Source organism: Astyanax mexicanus, chromosome 4, assembly GCF_023375975.1.
Source record: "Astyanax mexicanus isolate ESR-SI-001 chromosome 4, AstMex3_surface, whole genome shotgun sequence".
Taxonomy (NCBI): domain Eukaryota; kingdom Metazoa; phylum Chordata; class Actinopteri; order Characiformes; family Acestrorhamphidae; genus Astyanax; species Astyanax mexicanus.
Window position 1 is genome coordinate 30813880 of NC_064411.1, and position 19088 is coordinate 30832967.

The window sequence follows — 19088 nt, forward strand, 5'->3', positions numbered from 1 at the left end:
ATCCGGTATTAAATATACAAGTACAAACTTTTGATAGTAGCCCACATCCTTTCACCCCCAGCATTCTGAAATACAGCGCTTTAAGCCGATGTTTCCAACAGGCTTACAATGCTAGTGATAGGGGCATAGCATTGCCCATGCATGAAAATGCTGTTTTTGCACCTTTAACAAGCGCAAAGTAGCTCCAAACTTAATTGGTAGATTTCTTTTTAATTGAAATGAGACACTGAGGCCTTTGAATGTGCACAGATAGTTTATAAAGAAAAAACAAAAACACTGTTTATACACACAATACCTTTAGGTCATTTATAAAGTGTGGCGCTACTTTGAGCTTGTTAATGATGTAAAAATAAGCATTTCTTTGCATTGGGTAACACTATGCCCATACCACTTTCATTGTGAGCCAGTTGGGGGCATCGGCTAAAAGCACTGTATTTAGGAATGCTGGGTTGATGGGGCGAATGGAGGTGGGCTGTTCGACAAAAGTTTGAACTCATTATAAATACGTCCATATCATAGTGGACCTTTTACAAAATCATTCTGTGATGAATAAAGAAGAAATTGCTAAGTTGTTAAGAGTGATGCTAATAATAGCTTGGTTGTATTTATTGGGCTGTAGCTCAGCAAAAAAGCTAGTATAAAGTCTCTGGTAGTAAAAAAAAAGGGATTAGGCATTCCCAGTGGCTGCAAGAGGTATTTGTGTAATGCATGCTGGGTATTGTAGTAAGAGACCAGTGGAATCCGGAGCATTCCAGCCTGACTGAAACATAAACCTGCAGACACACATGGTGCCCTATCGTACACCTTGCACAAGGAGTGGTGCGATGCTTGTTGCTATCTTACATCCTGTGAACAGTTTATTATCATGCCTTGCATTAAAATTGCATCGAAGTTTAGGAATATATTTACATCGATGTCCGTGGTGGATAAGAAGTGGGGTGTGTTCAGGTAAATATCTGTCATGTTTCAATTTTGGCGGTGGGAAACACAACTATGCCACTGACTGATTAAAACCATGATAACTGTCAGCCGCCCAATCATATCTTAGCCATGCAGGAGTACCAAGCGCACAGCGTGCCCTCAGCCAGGGCTGATTCAAGGCATTTGGTGGCCCCAAGCAAAATGGACCCAACCACATACTATCACTACCTCAACAATAAACATAATAAAGAATAAAATTACATTGCTGTTTTCTTAAATAACCTGCTGCTGGTGTATCTTCACAGCATTAATGCGCAGGTCAGTATGAGGTTCTTAAAAGTAATGGAAATTAGTGCACTGATTGGTTTATTTCATGTTACGCCCAAAACAAACCCATGATTAATTAAGAGAATTAGTACATTCCTTTTGTAAGGTGTATTTTTAACTATAGAGCGCTAAAATAGGGCCCATGGTCACCTCTTTATTAGACCCAGGCCAGGATAAAAGGCCTCTTTCTTGACCTCCTTATAAGCACAGTTTGTGTAAATCCAAAAACTTCTTGGTGTCAAAATTGTTGAGATAATTTGTTACAGTGACAAATCAAAAGAGATACTTAGTAAACGTACTAGACTAAATGGAAACACTGACACTCATTACTGCTTCAGAAACATTTCTGAGGTAGTTTTTTATTTAAAGAGTGACATCCTGATCATTCCAATCAAATTCCGTCTTTATGTAGTCAGAAGCCCCATCCCTGGCCTTCCAGGGCAGTACCAGCTTGGTCCCATGTGGTACCAGCCCTGATACGTTGCTCTCCAACTGAGGCAGGCCAGAGCGCCCCCTAGGAGCTGAGTGGGGAACTGTGGGAAGTAAGCCAGCAAACAGAAGAGCAGGAAGAGCCAGAGGCTGAGCAGCAGGACGCAAAAGAGGAAGATGATTCGCAGAGGGGCCCCAGAGACCCCGCCCAGTTTCAGGTAGGGCCCGAACACGCCAGTCTCCTCTGCAAGCAGGAGGCAGCACAGACACAGCAGGAAGACGTCCTCGGAGACCTCGTAGCCGCGCCACATCAGGCCGGCACTGACACACGCGGCCTTCGTCTCGCCCTCCCGTAAGAGCAGCAGCGGCTGACCGGCACCATTCTGCCCGGCGGAGAGGTCAGGGGCAGAGCTCAGGGGCTCGTAGCAGCTCCCTGTAGCGTTCTCTAGCAGACCCAGGACCTTTCTCAAGCCCACCCACAGCACCCCCGCTACAGCCAGCCGTGACAGATGGCGTAGGGTCAGCGGGATCGACCGCCGGACAGAGAAGGTCAGGAGGAAGGTGAAGGAGCCGACGAAGATGCATGTCCAGCCCCAGCCTGACCGCAGGAACACCCTGAGAGACAGAAAGACAAGATATTAAAAAAAAATTAGTAAAACAAATCAGAAAATTTTCATTTCATTTTCAATTTTCATTGCAAGATTGGCTCAAAAATGATATACACTTATTTACTGTAGGGGGAGCCCAGGAGCAAAAAAAACCTTTTCTTGCATTATGCTGCTTTAAAATGCTGTGGATGCAGATAACCTCTTTCAAAGACTGACCCTCATTTTGTCCTCCATAGCCCCACCCCCTTATTGCTCACCTGTGTTTTGTTTATAACCCCACCCAGTAGGTGTTCTGAGGTGTTCTTTTTGTGTTCTAGTTCTGTTTTAGTTCAGTTGTTTTTTAGTGTTGTGTTTATGGATTCCTCTTCTATCAACATGGAGTTCACAGACAGTCCCCTAGCCTTTTATCTACACTCAGCAGCCACTTTATCAGAAACACCCAGCAGCATGAGGCAGAGTGTGGGAGGTGCTGGATCCTGATTAGCAGGATGATGCCATAATAAAGACATGTTTATTTATGTCAGTTATTCTTCTAAGTGCTGATAACTGCCATCAGCTGATGTTATGCTGCATTTCATTTGTTAGGATTTTCCTAGTTTTAAGTAGGAAATTTCCATTAAGTCATATTTCCTTTTTCAGAAAGTCAGAGTTTCACAATCCAAGAAGGATGCATTGCACATCAACAGTAGTAAAAGCAACAGTATTATACTGCACTTTCAGTTTGGGTTTACTTTGATATATTCAAAATCGGTGTATTAGTTTTTTAGTATCTGGTATGAATTTGGTGTGATATTTCATATCCGGTATGAGTTGTTTATTCAGTATAAATTATTAATTATCTGGAATTATTGGAATGTACACTATCCAATATAAATTATTCAGTATCCTGTATGAGTTGTTTAGCATCCATCGTATTTTCAGTGCCCATTATGAATTATTCTGTTTCAGGCATAAGTATGCGGTATTAATTTTTTAGTTGCAGGTATGTGTTATTCAGTTTCTGCTATGAATTATTCAGTTGCAGGTATGAGTTCTTCAGTATATGCTTTGAATTAGTCATTGGCAGGTATGAGTTATTCAGTGTCTAGTATGAACAGTGTTCACACGCACCTCAGCGAGTTCACACGCTCACACGCCACACATGGTATTTCTCACGATTGCCAATCCAATCGGCTGTATATTATAATGTACTCTCGTTGAGCCAATCAGAATATAGATCGCTCTGTTGTTAGGCAGACCTAGTGAAAGAGGGTGGAGTTTTAGGCAGAGTGTCAGGCGCGAAGAACTGTCCGATTCGAAAGTTCCGAAACACACGCCGGTGAACAACTGAAGAACGGTGGCAACCCCGCCCCACCCAATCACCCCGGTTTAACAACTGAAGAACAGTTTTAGCTATGAGCAATTCAGTGTCTACTATGAATTATTCAGTATCCAGTATGGCTTGTTTAGTATCAGGTATGAGCTGTTTAGCATGAATTATTTAGTTGCAGGCATGAGTTTTTTTAGCTCATCTAAAATTTATCATCTAAAATTTATCTAGTTAGAGTGAGAGTTGGAGAGTGTGGAGTGTGTGCAAGTTAGATTTGAGGTAAAGGTGAGCTAAGGTAAAAGTTGCTCAGTATCCAGCAAGAGTTGTTCAGTATCCGGTATGAAACTGGGTTAGCCAGTTACAGTGAGAGTTGGAGTGTGCACTGTTAGAGATGAGGTGAAGGTGAGCTCAGGTATGAAGTGTTTAGTATCCGGTATGAAACTGATGTGTAAGGCAGTAAAACTGTATGCCGTTAGAGTTGAAGTGAAGGTGAGCCCAGGTATGAGGTGTTTAGTATTCGGTACAAGTTATTTAGTATACGATATGAGTTGTTGAATATCCAGTATGAAACTGATGTGTAAGGCAATTAGAGTGAAGGTTGGAGAGTTAGTGTGCTGTTAGAGTTAAGGTGAAGGTGAGCTCAGGTATGAAGTGTTCAGTATCTGCTATGAGGTGTTCAGTATCCGGTATGAAACTTATGTGTTAGAGTTAGAGTAGGAGTTGGAGAGTTGTAGTGTGTGCTGTTAAGAGTTGAGTTGAAGGTGAGCTTAGGTACGAGGTGTTCAGTATCCGGTATGAGGTGTTTAGTATCCAGTATGAAACTGATGTGTAAGGTAGTTAGAGTGAAAGTTTGAGAGTTAGAGAGTGTGCTGTTAAAGTTGAGGTGAAGGTAAAGCTCAGGTAAAAGGTGTTAAGTATCCGGTATGAAACTGATGTGAATTAGAGTGAGAGTTGGAGAGTTAGAGTGTGTGCTGTTAGAGGTGAAGGTGAAGGTGAGCTCAGGTATAAGGTGTTCAGAATGCGGTACGAGGTGTTCAGTATCCGGTATTAATCTGATGTGTTAGGCAGTTAGAGTGAGAGTTGGAGAGTCGGAGCATGTGCTTTTAGAGTTGAGATGTAAAGGTAAAGGTAAAGCTCAGGTATGGGTTATAAAGTGTGTGTTACTTACCTATAAAGAAAATGACTCCTCTTGGCGAAAACACTGTACTGGGAAACCCAAAAGTTCAGCAGGGGTCCAAAGACCACCATGGCCGACAGCAGCAGGTGAAAATGCCGCCGGAATAAGGCATTTCCCAGCAGTCCTGCCGCAAGGTCAGTCACAACCACGAGGAAAGTGTTCAGGAACATTTGTGCAAATGTGAACCAACTCCAGCTGATCGGCTCAACTCAACGGATTCCCTCCAGAGTCCCAACTCAATCTGTCCTAATCAGTGTTCTTCCACATCATTCCTCTCTGGGGCCGGTTCTCTATTAACCTTTAGTAGATCTCCATATTCAGCTCAGCTCTTCCAGAGGGTCTGGATTCTTTAGTTCCAACAGCAAGTGTGCTCCTGTAGTGTGCTACTGTATTTATACTGTAGTTTTCCCCTTCATCCAATAAATATTCTGCCATTAACAAGTCATGATTCCCTCGTTTTTGTGGTCTGACTGTAAGCATGTACAGTATCTCCTGGTATTTGCTGAACTGCCCAGTTGCTCCAACTTACAGCCTTGAGACCAACACCCCTCCCACATTTCAACATGACAGAAAAAGATCCATCCCCATGGTGTAGTCCCACCCCCCCCCATGCCCTCACATTTACACTCACACATGTAATCTAATGCAATGATCCTCTGTATGTTATTTTAATTGAGTAGTACTAACACTTAAATAAATATGATTTAAGAATACAGCCTAGTGTTAAATCTTGATGTTTCTAAAGTGTGGACTTTTCTAAAAAATAATAGAGGTGCTTGTAAGTTTTCTGAATCAATATTTCTGCATACTTTTCCTAAAAGTAGACAATGATATATGTAAAAAATGAAATGAAATGAAAAATATAAGACTTTTTTTTAATGAATGATCTATTTGTTATCATTCTTCATCTGTTAATAAAGAACGATCTAATGTTACATATCTGTGGGCATTTTCAGTCACTGATAAAGGCCTTTTGGAACAATGTTTTGTGAAGGGATAAGACCAAAATTTAGTGTTATGTTTGAAGAAAGTAACATCTTTATCCTATCTGTGAAACATGGTGGTGATAGATTCATGGATTGGTCCTTTTTTGCTATATCTGGGCCTGCTGGATGGCTTGCAATCACGATAGAACAATGGTTTCTGAATTATATCAGCACATTCTGAGGGATAATATCTAGACATTTGTCTTTGAGCTAAATCTTGAGAGAACGTGGGTCATGCAGCAAGACAATGACCCTAATCATGCAAGTTGTTTTACCAAAGAATGGTTAATTAAACTATATTGACCTTAATCCAATATAAATTTCCTGGAAGGAGCTGAAGTAGCTGGTCATGTGAGAAAACACACCAATGGGCTACAATTCCTACAACACTTACAAAAAAAAACTTTAGTTGTTTTCAGTTTTTAGATACTGAAAACAATGGTTTATATACTCTCGCCATTCCAAGATGATTTAGGTCAAATTCATGCAGAAATACGGGAAATTTTCCAAACTTTTAAGCACATCATGCTATTGTTGTGTTGTTGGCAGATGCATTATCAATTGGTATTTCATTGGTGAAGAGCAGAATGTGTTTAAAAATATACAGCACCAGCAAACTATGGATGTACCTGTAAATGTGTTCTCTGTTAAAGGGCTAAAGCAGACCTTAAATCCACCATGGACCTCTTGGTCCAAGCATTTGGAACTGCAACATGACCCAAAAAAGCTGTTATTTCAGACGAAATGGAGCCTTACTAAGTGCTAAGCACTAAACTCTGTAAGGTGTCCAAGCTTTTGCATAAGACTGACATTTGGGAAGGGTTAAGCGTGGTGACCAGCACGAAGCGCTGTGTCTCTATCTCTGCTCTTTCTATTTTTAGCTTCAGCTGTTAGGGTCAGCACCTGGGAGTATTTATCGCCGCCTGTCCCGCTATCCGTCTGTGTCTCACAGCTCTCTCACAAATAAAGCCCACCCTTTCAGCCTACAGTAGAGGTCTGCACTCCCGCGGGAGTCCCGCGGGACCCGCGGGACCCGTCAGAATATGTTGCGGCGCGGGACAAAACTGAATTGTTATTGGCGGGAGCGGTAATTTAATCAATACAGGCCATGCGGGAGCGGGACCACATTAACATGTGGTCCCGCTCCCGCAAATTGATAAATAGTTAAGAAAATTATAATAATCACGCTATGATTCCCATGCAAGCAACAAAAAAACACAAGAAAAATCTCTCGGAGGATGGACACACACACACACATTTTCAGCATCTCCAGCAGGCGTGTGCAGAGGAGGGGGGGGGGGGGGGAGGGGGGTGTGTAATTTAAAGGACGACATTTACTATACTGGTGCAAAATAATAATAATAATAATAATAATAATAACAATAATAATAATAACAATAACAAAAACATTGTTATTATTATTATTGTTATTATTATTATTATTATTAATAATAATAATACAAATATTAATTAAACTAATTGAATTTAATTTTTTATATTTTTACATTTATTATTTTATATAATATAGATCCACTTCTAATCCACTTCTAGGATTCTTGATGCACCTGATGGCATGTGTTTGGACTGCGAACTGAATTGCTGTTTTAATAAATACATATGTAAATTTGAAGCACTAAATGTAATTAATTCAATTCATATTAGGACTGCGGGACGGGAGCGGCGGGAATGTGTATGTGGCGGGCGGGAGCGGGATTAAAAGAAGTGATTTTTTTGCGGGAGCGGGCGGGAGCGGGACAAAAAGACGCGGGAGCGGGCGGGAGCGGGTTTAAAAAAACAGTCCCGCGCAGACCTCTAGCCTACAGTCTGTTTAGCCCCGCCCATTCAGCCTACAGCCACTTCAGCCCCACCCAATAGTTTTACCTATTCAGCCTACAGCAGTGTAGCCCATCCAAATATATAATTTTTCTAAACGTTAAAAATAGACCTAATAAATGCAATAAAAAACACATTGCAATCAGCAATCCAATTATGAAGAAATAGAAATATAATATACATTACTATGCACTATACATTAATTAAATATAATTAACTAATAATATATTTAATTAGAAAGTAATATCATTTAATCATTTATTTAAGATTAATGGCAGATATTTGTTTACAACCGTGTCACTTCAGTTAAACACAGATATACAGCTGAACTGATGAATATATCAGCAGTATTGGGATGGTTATAACACATATTGTGTTTTTTCTTCCTTTTTTTGGGTCGATCTTTTTTAAGACTTGAAGAGGAAGTTGGGTAAGGAAATTCCCCTCAAAGACCAATATATATTGTATATTTTTGATGAGCCTTCGTTTGAGCGCAAGGAAAAATGTATAGTAAATTTAATTATAATTTTAGGTAAATTTGATATTCACAAAAATAAATTTGCTTTAAAAATACCATAATTCCAGATTTTTGTCTATTCAGACCTAAAATTTATTTACACTTACTGACTCATTTTATTAAATTAAAAAGTAGGAAATCACAATTTTCTTTTCTCTGTTTTTTTTTGTTTGTTTAGGTTTGTTTGTTTGTGTTTTTGTTTTGAGGTGCTTGCGATGTTGCTTGTATATGATGTGTTTTTCACTTATTATTGAGATGGTTATAAGTATACAGAGTTAGTTGTATACAAGGAGACGCACGTGCTCTCCGGGTCAGTAGGGGGCGGCAGGGGCGCGAGCGGGTCAAAAACACGGTTCAGCCGGCATGGTGAGCAGTGCTGTACTGTCAGTGTGTCTCCCCCCTGCTTTATTATAAATTAGTTTTTAATAATAACACAATTAAATAGAGTAAGATGAGCCCGGAGCTGGAGCAGTGCCCGCGGAGTCTGTTAGTGTGTGAAAAAGGAAACTTCAAAAATGAGAAATCCCGCCATGAATCCCAGGCGCTGAAACACAGCTTTAACTGCAGGGTAAGATACTGTTCCACCTTAAAAACAGCTGCAGCTACAGCGCTTCTCAGCACAGTTTAAGGTGGAGCGGAGAGCCTCGGTTATAAACAGTACATTATTACTACTAAATCAGAAAGAAAGAGAGACTGCAGTGGAAGTGAGGCTGGTGTGTGTGGAGTTATTACAGTCTGTAGTCTGTATATCAGAGTAAAATTTACCAGACAATAAATTAATTAAAATTAATAAACTTGAAATATTGAGTGGCATACATTCTAAATTTACATTTTAACAATGTTTTTATGGGCTTAGAACTTGTATTGTAAAAGTTTAAAAATACCTTTGAAAATATCTCGTATATTTGATATCCGTAAAATATCTCCAAATGTATTTTGGATATAGGTTATAGATTTGGGCTAACTCGTATTCTATTTTTCATCTTCTATCATCTCGTCTTATTTTTTTGTCTATTTACTCCAGTGTTATTTTTTAATGCATCCAAACTTATATTTACTAAGAAAGTTATCTTTAACATTATAGTTTATATTAATGTCCCCAGCTTAGATCCAGTCATCTAAAGTTGGTCCTTCTTGCTGTAACCAGTTTGTTGTCAGTTGTTTTTTTAACTGGATGCTAAAAGAACAGCCAAATACATATTAGTTCAAATTTGTTTCATGTCAGGGTGGACATAGCCTAAATATAGCATCTTAAAATTAAAAAGGGATCTCCCTTCTAAATATGCTTTACAATAACTCAAGTTTATCAAAAGTCAGATAAACTTCATATTAAAATATAAAATGCAGATTTAAATAGCTTTTAAGCTCTATAGGAATTGTGTTGATTCAGCTTGTCAGTTCACTGTTTAAATACATGAGTTCCCTGAATTATTTTAGGCCATTCTCTTGTAGCTGTTAAATGTGAATGTAAACTGTAAAAATAAGGGGTGTTTATATATGTAATGTATATAATGATAAATATAATATATAGTTTTTTTCATGCAGATTTCCTTATTGATACCTGAGTGTGGAAGACTGCCTGTGATGCTGGAGAAAGTACTTAGTAATTTCAGCTCATATTTCCATGTCCAAGACTTTCCAGTTTCTACATTCCTGGAAGAGAAATGGCTGGATGCAGTGAAGAAAGGTAGGAGTGAGGAGGAATTCGAGAGAGTGGAGGAGTTGAGAATAAGCGGCTCAATTCAGTGCTTGTGGTGTGATGGAGTCCTTTATTCACTGTTTGTTTATCCTTCAGGAGGTTTCTATGCACTGTCTTCCAAAACCAGAATTGATGAGGACAATGTTGTTGCTGTTTTGCCCAGCGGTAAGTACCATAAGTGCATACATGCAGTAATGTGCAAAAAGTGTGTGTGTGTCCTCAGTTTTCATCATTTTTGCAATTTTTTAACATCTACTTTGTTTGGTCCAGACCTTCAGACTTTTCAGGTGTTTGGTCTGAGCTAAAATAGTAGTAATAGTGAAAACTGCCACAAACCACAGCCTGTTCCAGAGGATTTAAAAAGGTGTCTTGGTCTGGATACACTGAACCCTGGTTTGGTTCAATTACAGTGTAAAACATTGGTGTAGATAGTTTGACTCTTGGACCAATTACAAGAAGTTAAGGCACACTATTGTCAATTTAACAACAGAAAAAGAAAAAAAAACAGAACCAGTGCTGTGCCATAATCTGAGAAACCTTCACTTGTAACGCCTGTCACATAGCAGTATAGGTGGAGAGCTTTACAGACCCTCCTGTATCAAAGCAACCCTAAACTGTGAAATCTCACTTCACCATACTTGTCAGAATCTCAAGAGCTATGAATGAGTTCAGGCTGCAGCTGAGTTTATCAATGCGCTTCAACTCTGTAAAAAGAACACATTTCTGCAACACAAGCCTTCTAATATTATTAGAAGACACACAATAATCCAAATACTTATGAGGTCTGTTATCTCGTTTTTAACCACCTACCATATTCTTCACACAGTAAGGCACATTGTATTATAAGGCACACTATTTTTGGAACTTTCAGTCTACAATCTGATACACTCACCACTAATTGGCAAAAGAGTAAGCGGTTAACGGCTAATGCTAATGCTGCTCCAGTCTCGGTGGTGGAGAACTAAACTGAAACTCCTGTACTTCAGCAGAGTGGTGTTACTGCTCCTTACAACCTGACTGATAAAATTCATACATAAGGCGCACTGCCATAAAAGTCACATGAATTCAGATCTGGCTGTTCAAACACAGCCTTAAATCAGATATATTACTATACTATCACATGATACAATCAAATTACAGAACACAGTGGAGCCGCAAAAATATGAATCCTCCTGTTATTCAGCAGAAAACCTGATGGTTTCCTTCTTCAACATGTGTTTTGATGTTATTTTGTAGGAGGAACTGGGCTGGAAAATCAGAATTTTTGAGTGGTATTGCATTTCTGTGTGGACAAAGATATTTTTAAAAATCCAGACAAAAAAACACTAGTGGAGGGTGCCCCCTGCTGGCCGAACACAGGTGTTCCAGGCGTTGTGCTGAATTCTGCCTCCTACCAATGGATGTGTGTGTCATGCAGCAGAATGATACCTTTATTTCTGTTTATAATCAAGGTTTAGTCTACAGTTCTAGCACGTACAGGAATCACCAGATTAACCTGCTGCCCATACAGGACCTAGGCAAGACTGGTTCTTCTTCTTCTTCTATTGTTTAATGGGTGACAATATCTATAGTCTCTTAGTCTCTTTCTGATGGTAGATACAGTATCTTCCAAACCATCTAAAAAAAGTGTTCACACTGGAACAAACTGAAAAGTCAGAAGGTCTGCACCGAAAAAGCTAGGTGAAAGCTGCTTAAACGAGCAAATTTAAATGTCATGTTTTTTTTTTTTATAGAACCCTTAAAGGTCTCATTTTATCGTTTTTTTTTTTTCCTCAGTAATTTTAAGATGTGCTGTGGTCTCTTTAAAAAAAGCTGTGGTCTCTAGTATGAATGAATGCCATGTGAGCTGTTTTTTGTGAATAAAAAGTGCTCCAGTGATTCTGTATAATGCTACTTTAGTCCAGTGGAGGAGTGGAGGGAGGAGTTGGCTGAGCCGCAGTAAAATCCTGGGGGGGATTTTTAATTTAACCACTGTAAACAGAACTGTTTTAAACACACACCTACCTATCTCGAATGTACTTGGCTGGTGTTGTTTTATAGACAAATTCTAACCATTTGTTCCTTAGCTCTGAATTACTGGGTAAAGACCATAACTCTGATGTGTTATTTGCACAAATAACACAGGACTGAATGGCCATGCTGTTCCTAACGCTGTTAGCTCATGTCTGACAAGACGGTGGTGCTGTCTGGCCTCAGCTCTGCCTGTGGGCGGTGTGGGACCCTAAATTAGGATATTAGGGATCAATATATGTTATATTACTCATATATTAGTACATTTGGCCTTATATGAACGAGTTCATTGAGTTCAGTTAAAACTCTGTCTGCTCTTCCTCAAGTAAGGCCCAGTCTGCACTGGGTACGGCTGTGAGGGGGAGACAGATAAGAAATATGCTGAGTCATACCAGGTGTCTCAAGAGGCCCAATATCCCACGGGAAAGCTGGGCAGGAGAAGGAAAAGTGGAGCTAAAAGCCCCCACCTTTGTTCACCCAAATACTGTATAAAAGTGTGTGTATTCCTCTGTATTATCAGAAGACTGAAGCTTCCTGGCTGACTTCAAGAACAATAAAAGATCAACTTAGAACTTCGGAAAGACTGGTCTTCTCCTTTCTTTAAACTTAAGGCTCTCGTCTGTTTTTACCTTGTTTCTTTTGAACTTAGAACTTTTGTAGTGATGCATGACTAGATAAGTTTTAGAGCTCATTTTAGCTAGCCCAGGCTTCCCTTTCTGGGAGGCCTAGAAGAGTCGTGAAATAACGCACGACAGCGGTCACAAGCCAAGGTGGGCGAGGTCATGAATACTAATTCACGGGTTGATGTAGACACGGTGCTTTTCCTGATCAACTCGTTTTTCTGAATATTTTCTTTTCTTAGCTGCTGCAGTCAATGGATGTTGAGGAAGTGTTTCATGTGCAGCATCGTATACAACTCAGAGAGACCTGTAGTATTTCACAATACAATGATTACACTCAGCTCATGATTTAGTTTCATTCTCAATTCTATATTCTCACTATGATTTGGACAAGAATGAGTTCTGTTTTCTGTAAGTGAATGAATAGAGTTAACTGTTCACTATTCACTAACTAGTGAAAGAGTTAGTTCTGCATTAGGGTAATGAATAGAATGTCTGTACCCCACGAGACTCAGTTATGTCTTAGTATTAAGATCAGGGCTTGGTAATGCATTTCTGATCCCCTATAAAATACATTTAACACTGATACAAGGATGTAACATAAAGCTACAATACTATATCAAAAAAAGTGTAACTCTCGAAACAGACTGTGCAAGATTATGTGTGTGGTTTAATGTGATTTTATTTAATTTAACATTGTCTAATGTGTTTTTTGTTTCAGGTCAGCTGATCTTGTCTCTGGATAAGGACACATATGAGCAGCTGGGCCTGGAAGGAAGACCTTCCCAATACAGTCACAGAAAGACCGTCAGACACAGTAATGCCTTCAGTTAACCAGAGGATTTCTTAAAATATTAAGATGTACACATTGAACTGTATCCACAGTGAGTGCGTTTATATACACATTTCATAATCCGATTATAAATAGGTTGCTGCATCCTACTTAAAGGAGAACTCCGGTGTAAAAAAGACTTTTGGTGTAGTAAAACATGATAAAAGAGTACTTACCTTTGATGAATAGCCCACCTCCGCTCTCCAGCATTTTTCCGAGATCCATTTATTTTGTGCTTTTTGCCCAGCACTCTTTACAACAGGCGCTTCAGGGCATCTACTTGGCTCCTGCAGATAAATCGCTTTTTACACCGTTATTCAGGCTCAAAGTATCTCCATCTCTCATTGGTAGAATCTGGGGAGCCCTAACATTTAAAACAATACATTAATAACTTTAAAAGTGCACAAGAAGCTTAATAAAAATCACTGTTTGTAACCCGTAGCGTAACCCTCATGACACCAACATTTTAAAGTAAAATATTGATCAGTACAGTGATGGCGGTGCTCAGAGATTAGTTTACGCTATGGGATATAAACAGTAGTTATTAATAAGCTTCTTGTGTATCAGATTTAATTTTTAGAGCTCAGATTTTTGATCTCAGTAACATCTACAAATCATATAAACAAATCTAAAAAAAGAGTGCTGGAATTTAGCTCAGTAATCGTATTTCTCAGTTCATCTGATTTTTGGGTTTTAAATAATGTTCACGATGCATCTTATTATGTGAGATTATTGGCTGGTAGCAAAAAAAAAGAGTTTTTCCATTATTTGATCACCCAAATTCATGTAGATGAATTTATTGGATTGCTGACAAACTGATCCTCCATAATCAGATTATGAAGTGCATGTAAACTCTCTTAACATAAAAAAAAAACATTTACTGAAAAAAACAAACAAACAAAAAAAACAGAAATCAGACAATTTTAATAAACTGTTACTGTCTCATCCACAGGAATGTTTATTTATATTTCTATTTTTACAGTTGTTACTGTGGATCTTAAATCTTTGGTTCTGGGCACGAAGAAATATCAGCGGGTTCTGCTGTGTCTGAAAGAGAGAGTTCCACTGAAAACCGACTTCCTCTTTACAGGTCTGTACCCGATCACCTGAACATTAGTCTGGAATTAAATCTCTAAAAATTGCTGTAAAACATCATAGAAAACATCTGGAGTGATTTATAATGAGGTGCAATGCAGACTGTACAATTAGTACAGACATCATTTACATATAAAAGAGCCTTAAAGGCCTATACTGTGAGGGAACAATGGACTCTATTTTAACGACCTACCGCGCACCAGGCAGCTTGATTTAGGGTCAGTGTGTCTTTGCTATTGTAACAACAGGAAAAGTACAACATGCACGGCTCAAAATGTGCAAAAATTAGTCTTGTACTTGCAATTCCCTTTAAGAGTCAGGTGCACTCTGACTTTGGTGAATTATTATTTCAAAGGTGAAGCTACCTGGACATGTCCAACGCTTCTCCGCAGATAAAACTGTGTATTAATGTAAAAGTACACTGCCAAGATAGCAATGAACATCTGACTGTTGAAATTTACCTGAACACACCTTAATTCAAGACCGTTGTTTTTATTTAAATGATGCAGAGACAAGTCATAAAAATATACATGACGGGATGTAAGATAGCAATGACCATTTATTACAGTTACAGTTATTTTTGACCTGTGCTAATATTAGTTTTTTTTTGGGTGGTGGGATAATCTGAGGTGTCAGTGGGCGTACAGTATTTGCTGCATTGTAATTCCCTGTGTTGCTCAGCTGCAGGTGGAGCTGTATCTCTCCTGGACCTGCTGTCGAAGCAGTTGTATGAGGAGTGTAGACCTGCTCTCCACTGCCGGACTCTGCAGGACCTCCTGTGCCCCTCGCTCATCCCCTCTGACCTGAAGGGGGAGAGCGGTTCTGTCACGCCGACCCAGTTCCTGGAGTGGCTGGGGGCGGTCAGTCTCAGTATCAGCTGGTGAGCAGGCTGTGGACTGTGTTTGTGTGTGTGTGTGTTGGGTTTTTTTTATGATGGGTGGACTCTTAATTAAGAGATGCTGTGGTGGTTGTTCTGTTTCAGTGATAATCAGGCGACCAGTTTCCTGTCCACCTACGCGTGTCCAGAGCCTCAGAGCTCGGTCAGTCAGGCTCTGCTGTGCACAGTGACCGGCCTCATCTCCCCGCAGGACGTCTGCAAACTGCTGACAGAAATCAGGTGAGCTTGGTGTCTTTAATGCTGTCTGATCCTTTAACAGATACAGGGGTTGGACAATGAAACTGAAACAGTTCTGGTGGAAACAGGAGAGTTAAGGTGCACATTGAATTCTGTCTTGATTTGGGCAGCCTTGGCTTTATGTTTTTTGGATACAATCTGGGTTAGCACCCGAACATCCCTTTCAGACAGCTTCCTCTTACAGCGTCCACAGTTAATCCTGTTGGATGTGGTTGGTCCTTCTTGGTGGTATGCTGACATTACCCTGGATACCGTGGCTCTTGATACATCACAAAGACTTGCTGTCTTGCTGCAAGACGTGCACCAACAATTCGTCCTCTTTTGAACTCTGGTATGTTACCCATAATATTGTGTGCATTGCAATATTTTGAGCAGAACTGTGCTCTTACCCTGCTAACTGAACCTTCACACTCTGCTCTTACTGGTGCAATGTGCAATTAATGAAGATTGGCCACCAGGCTGCTCCAATTTAGCCATGAAGCCTCCCACACTAAAATGACCGGTATTTCATTGTCATTGTCCATGTATTTTGATACTTAATACTTTAATGTTTCTAGTGATTTATTTCCAAGATGACAGCACCAGCACATACAGTGGCTTCTCTTTACTTTTAAGAACTGTATGCACTGGTTCACTTTACCATCCTTAAGCTTTTATACCTCTATGGTTGCACTGATGTTTACACAGGTTCTGTTCTGTTTACAATAGTACTACTGTCTTTCCCTCTAAATCTCCCATCACTATTGCAGTATTGTCTTGTGTCTCTTGTCTTGTATTCTTGTAATCAAGAAGAGCAATGCTGTTTACTAATACAGATATTGGCTAAAATGCTAATACGTCTTTTGGCTCTGTAAACATGGTAACATGATTAATTTTCGTAAAAAAAAACATTTACAGTTTCTAGACTAATCGCATGCGTTAATATTGACAGAACTAATAGTAATGTAAACAAAACAGTGTAAATAATGTAGTGTAAAATCTACTAAAATATTACAGTGCAGAATATTTGGTGCATGCATATAAACTGCAAACAAAAATAACTATACAAAAACTACAATTTAAAGCCTCACATAAATAAATAAGAGTTTTTTTTTATCACAATTTTACTGTGTCAGTGTATTATGTGGTCCAGCGGGCTAAGCTATGATCAGTATATCACCTGTTTCAAATCCTGTTTATGTAGCTTTCTAACGGCTACTGGAGCCCTGAGGGAGCAAAATTGGCCTTGCTCTCTCTGGATGGGTAGATGGCGCTCTTTCTCCACATCACTCTAAAGGGTGAGGGGATCAGCACAAGGCGTCTGTGAGCTGATGTATCAGAACCGAGTCGCCGGCTTTCCTTCGAGGAGGCATGTGCTAGTCTACACACTACTGGTGTTGGGGCATCACTAGTCATAGGGGGAGTTCTAATGAGTGGGTTGGGAAATTGGCCGTGTAAATTGGGGAGAAAATGGGGCAAAAAAAAACATACCCACACTAGACTGAAACAGGAAAGGTGTGTTGTGGATTGGTAAATCACCTTTTTAACATTCTGATGGATGAATCTGTGTTTGTCTAATGCCATTCAGCCAATTATAAAGTTTGGTGGAGGAAGGATAATGCTACAGGGTTGCTTTTTAATTTTTTTTTAACGGGCTCAATACCTGATCCCTCTCATTTTGTTAGTATCTGGACAAGTATCTGATCATAATGTTGGATCTGTATCTCTAGTGTCTAAGCAGCGTCCAGAAAATGAAATCAAATAATTTTAGTCTTCTACCACCTTTAAACAATAGCGACTTGTATCCACATTATCCTGATTAGCTCCATTAATTATTAACTAATAAAGTTGTTTGAATCATTAAATGATTATTTACTAAATGGATTAATACCCGTCATGAATTAACATCAGTAACAGGATCTAAATCTCTTACTCTCTCTCTAATTATAGACGTTATCTGGATGAGCCGAAGTTGACGAGTTGGGTCTCGCTGACGGTACACGGCTGTGCAGACAGTCCTGTGTCCTGGGGATCAGCGGAACATGGGTTCCACAAAGGTGGAGAAAACTTCTACAACTTTGTTTGCTTCCAGAACCAAGACTACTGGTTACATATGGCTACTGGAGCAAAAGACGCCTGTCCACCTTGATGAACTGGACTTGGCCTGAAGGGGGAAAAAACAGACATACATTTTTATTTTGAATAAATCTCATTTAGAGACTCACTGTTTAGTTTTGTTGCTTTCGAGCTGTTTCTGTACATACGGTTTGTGTTTGCTTTTCTGCAGCTCATTAAGTTGATTCATTAATTAAACCTAATGCAAGTATAATTTATGGAAATACATGTATTAAAACTGCAGTGATAACTACATTACAGTACACTCATTGCCTCCAGGTGTTCAGGATTATTTATATAAAAAAATTATATTAATATATTAATATTTATTATATTTATATATTTTTTTCCTGGACAAGATATTGTCCCAATTTGATGTCCCACTGATGCATGACATTATTAAATATGTTTACATAAGAATGCTATTCTACACATTTAAAGGACAATTAACTTTCAATATTTTTTTGGGAAATGTATACTGTTTTTCTTCACCACCACAGTCCTCTTAAAAAATGTTGCTCATGTTTATTCGTATGCAAACAAACGCACAAGGAAACGCAATAGACAATATCAGTATAAGCTAAACTTACTGAAGATGTCCATATATTGTACGATAAGTCTACAAGTGTGATTACAGTGACAAGCCTAAATACGGTACTGAATTTTTTTAGGTTTTAAATTTTGCCACATTTTTTTTTTTTACCATATAACAAATACAATAGTTTAAATATACACTGTCTGACCAAACACCAAAAAATAAATAGAAAATAATGTTTTTCTTTTTTTGTTCTTAGAAACTGAATAATGGTCAATATAATTAGTAAACTATTTACAAAAAGTATAAAATATATTCTAGTTAACATTCAGTGGATGCACCTTTTGTCCACAATCACAGCATTAAATTGTTGCGGATAGGTCTTAATCAGACTTGTACATCTTCTCGCTGCAATTTTTTTTTATGTTGGACTGAGGTCTGGGTTTTGACTTTTGACATTTACCATGCTGTCCCTAAATCATTTCTGCGTAGCTCTTCCTGTACACCTTTTTCGACAGCATTTTATGGTTTTATGGTCTTAAAAAAAAAAAAAACACTTCCCTTTGAGAATAAAGTTGTAATATCATGAGAATAAAGTCATAGTATTTTGAGAAAAATGTATTTCTAACTGCTTGGGCTGCAGTTTAAGAGCAGAACACGGAGGGAGGGTAAGGAGCATTTTCCGCTCATGATCTGTTACAGGGCTCCTGTGATCATCATCAGTTATCTAAATTTCTAACCTGTTGATTATTAGTGCTCTAGTTTTACAGTTAGATAATACAGTGTACATGCTATTTTGACAATTATTTACAAAAAGATAAACAATCAATTTAATATATATATTTCTTTTTTATTTAAGTGCATAAAAAAATCACCCTCTTTTAAGCATTCAGTAGTTGCCCCTTTGTCCACAATCACAGCATAAAATCATTGTGGATAGGTCATAATCAGACTTTTAAGT

At 38.9% G+C, this 19088-nt stretch overlaps 2 protein-coding genes across 3 annotated transcripts; one reads left to right on the plus strand and one right to left on the minus strand.

The window, feature by feature from the left end:
* Positions 1-1574: 1574 nt before the first annotated feature.
* Positions 1575-5314, minus strand: fitm1l (fat storage inducing transmembrane protein 1, like). The gene is made up of 2 exons (XM_007231644.4): positions 4763-5314; positions 1575-2292 (listed from the first exon to the last, which is right to left on the minus strand). Exons 1-2 carry the CDS (start codon positions 4939-4941, stop codon positions 1653-1655), a joined length of 819 nt encoding a protein of 272 aa, XP_007231706.3. The 5' UTR covers positions 4942-5314; the 3' UTR covers positions 1575-1652.
* A 3122-nt stretch (positions 5315-8436) lies between these two features.
* rpp40 (ribonuclease P/MRP 40 subunit) lies at positions 8437-17806 on the plus strand. Of its 2 annotated transcripts, none has more exons than XM_022673164.2 (8): positions 8437-8675; positions 9653-9794; positions 9903-9971; positions 13158-13253; positions 14251-14358; positions 15045-15243; positions 15346-15480; positions 17428-17806. In XM_022673164.2, exons 1-8 carry the CDS (start codon positions 8559-8561, stop codon positions 17624-17626), a joined length of 1065 nt encoding a protein of 354 aa, XP_022528885.1. In that variant the 5' UTR covers positions 8437-8558; the 3' UTR covers positions 17627-17806. The 2 variants fall into 2 exon arrangements, with proteins under 2 accessions (XP_022528885.1, XP_022528886.1); XM_022673165.2 differs by having other exon boundaries at positions 15051-15243.
* The last annotated feature ends 1282 nt before the right edge of the window (positions 17807-19088 follow it).

Coding starts and splice junctions, on each gene's coding strand:
- fitm1l (XM_007231644.4), bottom strand. CDS start 4,941: ATGTTCCTGAACACTTTCCTCGTGGTTGTGACTGACCTTGCGGCAGGA. Junction 2,293..4,762: donor AGGAGTCATTTTCTTTATAG/GTAAGTAACACA, acceptor TCTGTCTCTCAG/GGTGTTCCTGCGGTCAGGCT.
- rpp40 (XM_022673164.2), top strand. CDS start 8,559: ATGAGCCCGGAGCTGGAGCAGTGCCCGCGGAGTCTGTTAGTGTGTGAA. Junction 8,676..9,652: donor AACACAGCTTTAACTGCAGG/GTAAGATACTGT, acceptor TTTTTCATGCAG/ATTTCCTTATTGATACCTGA. Junction 9,972..13,157: donor TGTTGCTGTTTTGCCCAGCG/GTAAGTACCATA, acceptor TTTTTGTTTCAG/GTCAGCTGATCTTGTCTCTG.